The sequence below is a fragment of the Caenorhabditis briggsae genome, assembly GCF_000004555.2.
Source record: "Caenorhabditis briggsae complete genome, chrI, whole genome shotgun sequence".
Lineage (NCBI taxonomy): Eukaryota > Metazoa > Nematoda > Chromadorea > Rhabditida > Rhabditidae > Caenorhabditis > Caenorhabditis briggsae.
This window is the reverse complement of record NC_013489.2, coordinates 13,102,092-13,108,289: the sequence shown is the minus strand read 5'-3', so window position 1 is coordinate 13,108,289 and position 6,198 is coordinate 13,102,092. Positions and strand designations below refer to the sequence as shown.

At 39.5% G+C, this 6,198-nt stretch overlaps 1 protein-coding gene across 1 annotated transcript in view; it reads left to right on the top strand.

Moving 5' to 3' along the window:
• CBG15867 overlaps positions 1–6,198 on the top strand; it is a gene marked incomplete at both ends in the record, with an annotated part of 10,130 nt that overhangs the window by 1,980 nt on the left and 1,952 nt on the right. The window contains 12 exons of the mRNA XM_002640539.1: positions 196–328; positions 414–493; positions 628–897; positions 1,047–1,325; positions 1,516–1,701; positions 1,758–2,237; positions 2,604–2,699; positions 2,741–3,625; positions 3,670–3,747; positions 3,788–3,913; positions 3,960–4,031; positions 4,079–4,476. Of these exons, the coding sequence (XP_002640585.1) occupies positions 196–328; positions 414–493; positions 628–897; positions 1,047–1,325; positions 1,516–1,701; positions 1,758–2,237; positions 2,604–2,699; positions 2,741–3,625; positions 3,670–3,747; positions 3,788–3,913; positions 3,960–4,031; positions 4,079–4,476 (3,083 nt within the window). The remainder of the gene's footprint in view (positions 1–195; positions 329–413; positions 494–627; positions 898–1,046; positions 1,326–1,515; positions 1,702–1,757; positions 2,238–2,603; positions 2,700–2,740; positions 3,626–3,669; positions 3,748–3,787; positions 3,914–3,959; positions 4,032–4,078; positions 4,477–6,198) is intronic.

The window sequence follows — 6,198 nt, the reverse complement described above, 5'->3', positions numbered from 1 at the left end:
CCCATGGTAAAATGACCTAAATAAACAAACCAGGTGAACATCAGATCATTTTTAAGGCAAAAAAAAAAGATGTGGCCTAAAAAATTCGTTTTGGAAAAGTTAGGTCATCAAGCCCAGANGGCNNANNACCCTCCTTCCCTTCTTTATGCTAATTTTTTTTTCAATTTTTAAAAATCAAAATTCCCATTTATTCAGCCGAAAACACTGATCTTCCTCGAAAAGCCGATATTTACCCATCAAAAATTTCTTTTGTGCATAATTGCGTCACGGTGTATGTTCACCCCTTCTGCGTATCTCGCGCCACACCTGACGCCCAAAGCGGAAAATTGTTTTTTTTTTGGCTAATTGAACTTGATTTTTTGAAGTTTTTTGCTCAAACTTCTGGTTTTTTTGCTCAAATTTTGAAATTTCAGCTGAAAATCTTCAAATTATTCCAGAAAAATTCGCCGAAATGTCGTCAGACACCGACGACGACGCTAGCGATTTGAAGCAGGTAAAAATCGATATTTTCAGAGCTTTCTAGTATTATTTTTGTTTTAAAACCCATTTTTTCATATAAAAAAAAGCGATTTTAAAGCCAAAAAAAGCAGTAAACAAGCTAAAAAATCAATAAATCCTTTTTTGCAGTTCGACTACACTGCCTACCGTAATCTCTACACTTATCACGCCCACACGCTATCAAAGACGCTCCACCGTGATCGAGAATCGCAAGCGAGGCTTCGAGAATTTCGAAGTTTGGCGTCAAAAACCGAAATTCGAAATTTCGAAAATTCCGAGATTCTAGTGGCTTCTGAAGATGTGACGCCTTCTGAAATCGTGTTAGAATTGAATGGATTGGTTGGAACGATTCAGGATAGGATTGAGAGGACTCCCACGCTTTTCCGGACTGATTTATTGGTAGAAAATCGATTTTTCAAAAAAAAAATCAATTATCGATTTTCTGACCCAAAAATTAACGATTTTTAGCATAAAAATTATCGATTTTCTGACCCTAATTTGATTACAAAAAATCGATAATCGATTTTTCCCAAAAATCAATATTTCAGGACACCCCATTGCTCATCCTAACGTCGACTGGATTCCACGGTCCCGCCTACGTCATCAGAAGGTCGTCCCACCCGAATTGTCATCTGGAGCACGTCATCTGTCATCTGGAGCCCATCGCATGGATTCTGAGGGCCCGAAAATCGATTACACGTGGCACCGAGATTACTGTAGCTTTTGATTTTCCTCCCGAGAGGATTACTGTAGATAGGCCACGCCCAGAAGTCATCAGAAGGCGTACGGTAGATGGATATGTCAATGTGAAAGCTAGAGAGAGAATGGTGAGAGATTGCTCAGCTTAAAAATTGCAAATTTCAGCGAAAATTTGAGATTGCTCAACATAAAAATCGGTATTTTCATCACAAAATGGATTTTAAAGCAAAATTTTGAGCTATTGCTCAGCTTAAAATTTTTCGAAAAAATCACAATTTTGAGCCAAAAAATCGATATTGCTCAGCTTAAAAATTGCAGCCCCCATCTCCCACGTCTTCTGAATCTGAATCTCTTGACGCCAACACCACGACATCCGGGTCTTCTGACTCCTTTACGTCTTCTGACTCTCCGTCTATGTCTCCGCGGGTCCCGATGTCCTCCTCGGCTCCTTTGAAGAGAATTCGAACGGAAAATGGATGGAAAACGCTTCCAGCAAAGGAAAAAGTATTGATTTATTGATTTTTGGGATTTTCAGAAAAATCGATAATCGATTTTTTCAGATTCTCAAAAAATCCACGTCATCTGAGAATCCGAAGAAAAAGAAGAAAAAATCCGGGGGACGTTGGGGAGCAGGTTGGACGACGAAAACGAAAAAACGAAAAGTGTGCGGAGCCAAAACTACAGTATCCCCGAAAATCCCAAAATTGGATTCTGAATCCATCGTCACGTCTTCGGAATCGAAAAATGGGGATTCTGGAAAGTTGACGTCTTCTGAAGCACAGGAAATGGATTCTAGTGCAATTCTGACGTCGTCCGACTCCTCAAAAGTCAAAAATTCAGGAGCAACGTCGCCTGAAGCGATTCTGGCGTCTTCTGCCTCCAAAAAAGTTGTATACTCGATTCTGACGTCTTCTGAATCCCAGAAAATGAATCCTGAAAACTTAAATCCCAATATGACGTCTTCAGAAGCCCAAAAAATCGATAATTTGGATTTTGAAAATTCAGAATTCCAAAAATTGACGTCTTCAGATTCAGATGAGGTGGGGTTCCTAGATTTTTCAGCACGAAAAAACGCTGAAAATCGGCGATTTTCAGACCCAAAAATCGGAAAAATCGGTGTGTCCGCGTGTCCAGATGTCCTCCTCCTCCGCTCCTTTGAAAAGAATTCGAACTGAAAATGGATGGAAAACGCTTTCAGCAAAGGAAAAATTATTGATTTTTAGAGAATTTTCAGACTGGAAAATTCTGGAAATTTTGGTTCAGAAAATTTTTCGAAAAATCAATAATTTCGAATTTTTCGGTTTTTTTTTTGGCTGGAATTTTGAAATTTTTTGAAATTTACGAAAAATCGAAAAAATTAATTTTTGGCTGAAAATCTGAAAGATCTGAAAATTTTGATTTTTCAGAAAATTCCACCACCCAATCCACAAAAATCGATAAATCGAAAAAAGAAGAAGCCACGTCGTGAACCGTGGTCTTCTGGAGGCGGAAGGAAGAAGAAGGTACAGTAATCCGAAAAATTTTGAAAAAATTTTTTTTTCAGTATTCACCAGCGCTGAAAATAGCTGAAAGTTCGGATTCTGACGCCACGTCTTCTGAATTCAAAAAAATGATTTTCGAAGATTCTGAGGTCGTCGTCCCGTCTTCTGATGCTCCAGACGTTGCAAAGGAACATTCTGAGCCGTCTGGAGCACCTGCCACGTCATTTAGAGTTCCAGAAGTTGAAAAAACCATCGTTATGTCTTCTGGAGCACCTGCCACGTCATCTGAAGCCCTAGATGAAGAAGAAACTTCTGGAGCACCTGCCACGTCATCTGGAACTGGTGAATTTGAATTTCAATGTTCTGGAGAGCCTGTCACGTCTTCTGAATCACAAAAATTTAAAAATCAAGATTCTGAAGTTGCCACGTCTTCTAAAGTTCGGGAATTCGGAATTGAGTATTCTGGAGAGCTTGGAGCATCTGTCACGTCTTCTAAAATGGAAATCGAGGATTCAGAAGCTCCAGAAGCATATTTGATATCATCTGATAGACAAGAAATGAGAAATTCTGATTCTGAAGGATGTCCGACGTCTTCTGAAACCCCAGTAGTCAAAATAGACGATTTAGAAGCTCCAGAAGCTAATTTGACGTTTTCTGAATTTCGAAAACTTCAAAATCAATACTCTGAATCTCCAGAAGACGTCGTCAAAATAGAAGACTATTCGGACGTCTCCATGGAATTCGGAGAAGCTGCTGATTTATTGATTTTTGCGGAAAATGAGGAGATGAGCAATGTAACGTCTTCTGGAGTTCCAGAGGAGGATTCTGACAGGACGTCTTCTGAAATTTCAGAATCTTCTGTCGCGCTTTTGAAGATTCTAGAAAATCATCAAATTCCGACATCGTCAGAAGATTCTGAAGTCCCGACGTCTTCTGAAATTTTCCAGGTACAGTAATCCCCGAAAGAAATTTTGCGAAAATTTTTTTTCAGAACCTACAGTCAACATTTTATCCGGAAATTACTGAAAATTTAGATTCAGAAGTTCCGACGTCTTCTGAAATTTTCCAGGTACAGTAATCCAAAAAAAATTTTTTATAATTTTTTTCAGAATTCACCAGCTCTGAAAATGGCTGAAAATTTGGATTCTGAACCAAAGGCCCTCGAAGATTCTGAATCCCGAAATCTGAAAATTCTAGAAAATTATCGAATTTCCACGTCTTCTGAAATTCCCAAAGTACAGTAACCCTAAAATTTTTTTTCATAAATTAGTTTTTTTTCAGAATTCACAAGCGCCGAAAATAGCTGAAAATGCACAATACAAAGTTGTAGAAGATTGCGACGAAATTTTCGAGGTACAGTAATCCCAAAAAAAATTTTCAAAAAAAAATTTTTTTTTCAGAATACCTACTCAGAAGATGTCATCGCGCTTCTGAAAACGTTGCACAAAAAAAATTCGAAAACTCAGAAAATCAGGAACTATCGCGCTCAGAATTTGAGAATTCGCCAATTTCGATTGATTCAGAATTCAGAAGACCCAGAAGACGTCAAGCTTCTAGCGTTATCAAACGTGAATCCTGGTACCATCCTTCTGGAGCTGATTGGCCACGTGGCATTGCTCACCGAGACTCCAGAAGACGAAAGAAGTGGAAAATGGATGTATACGGCGAATTTTTTGACGAAAAACGCCCAAAAAAGTGCATTTGGTGATCATCGATACCCAAAATCGATATTCTGTATCGATCCGATCAATGAGTGTCGATTTTTGAGACGTTCCTGTAAGCCGAACGCCCATTTTGAGTGAGTTTTTGAAGCTTAAAAATGCCCCCCTGAAAATGACTGAAAATAGGTCTGAAAATGGCCTGAAGATGACAGAAAAATTGGGCTGAAAATAGACTATAAATATCTGAAAATATGTCTAAAAATTGGCCTAAAAAATAGGCCGAAAAAGTGGCTTGAAAATGGTCTTAATAATAGGCTGAAAATGGCCTAAAAATAGACCGAAAAGGGGCGTAAAAATCACCTGAAACCAGCTGAAAAAGTGGCCTAAACTGGCCTGAAATGCCCTTCAAATATGCCTAACTATTGGCCTAAAAATTAGGCTAAAATTGTCCTGAGAATAGGCCTCAAAATAGGCCTCAAAAAACTAGTCTGAAATTAGGGCTAAAAACAGCCTAAAATAAGCCCTTAAAGTTGGGCCGAAAATGACCTAAAAATACTCTTAAAGTTTTGGCCTAAACGTGGCCTGAAATTTGTGCCCAAAAGTTGGTCTAAAAATAAGCCAATTTTTAGGCCATTTTTAGGCCATTTTTCAGGCATTCTCAGGCCGGTTTAAGGGCCTATTTCTAGGCGAAATTTTGGGGTGACTTTTCAGGCCAGTTTTTAGCTAGGCTAAAACAAATTTTCCAGCCACTTCATCGATTCCGAAGACGTGCTGCGAATCATCGTCACCGCAACGCATAGAATTCAAGAAAATTCGGAAATCACGCTGAAATTCGATCGGGATTTCGCAATCGACTCAAAACAGCCATTGAAATGTGAACTTCATCAAATTAACATGAGCAATTGTCCAGTCGAGCGAAAAAGACTGAGAAATTTGACATTGGAGCGCGATTTGGTAAGTGGCTGAACTTTTGCTTTTGGGGGTTTTCTAGGCCATCATGCATGACCCTGGCGGGTGTTCCAGGCCATTTTACCATAGTGGCCTAACTTTTGCAAAATAGAGTTTTCTAGGCCATGATGCTAAAATGGCTTAGAAACCCAACTAGGAGCTTGTTAGGGCATTTCTAGGCCACTTTGACATGGCGGCCTAGAAAACTCAAACTTGCAAAAGTTAGGCCACCACGGTAAATGGCCAAAAAATAGCCTAGCATGCACCCTGCTGTGTTTTCTAGGCCATTTTAATACCATTTTACCATGGTGGCCTAACTTTGAGTTTTCTAGGCCACCATGTTAAAATGACCTATGAATGACCCTGTGGGGTTTCTAGGCCATTTTAACATGGTGGCCTAGAAAGCCCCAACTTGCAAAAGCTAGGCCATCACGTCAATTTCAGCCTGCACTAAACTACAGTAATCCGAATCCGCAGCCGCAGTATCTTCTGGAGCACAATTATCGCTCATTATCAGGTATTCCAAAAGATGAGTAGCGTGAGTTTAGATGTGTGAGTGGCCTAGAAAACCTCAACTTGCAAAAGTTAGGCCACTATGTAAAATGGCCTAAATCACGTCAAGTGCTTGCTAGATCATTTCTAGGTTATTCAGCATGGTGGCCTGACTCANACTGGCATTGATCGTTGTGCACCCTTTCGGTAGAATGCATACTCTAGCTACAAAAAAACTACGAAAAATCTCCTGTCCCCCAACCTTTAATCAAAAAGAAAAATAGGAAAAAAATCCAACAGAAATCACTCACTGTATGGCAACCAGTTGCTGGGCGCTCTGAAATTCTTCATTCTCAAATAACCCCTCGAATACGATCTTACGTTAGACTCTAAATCCGAATCGGGAGGTTCTACACTCA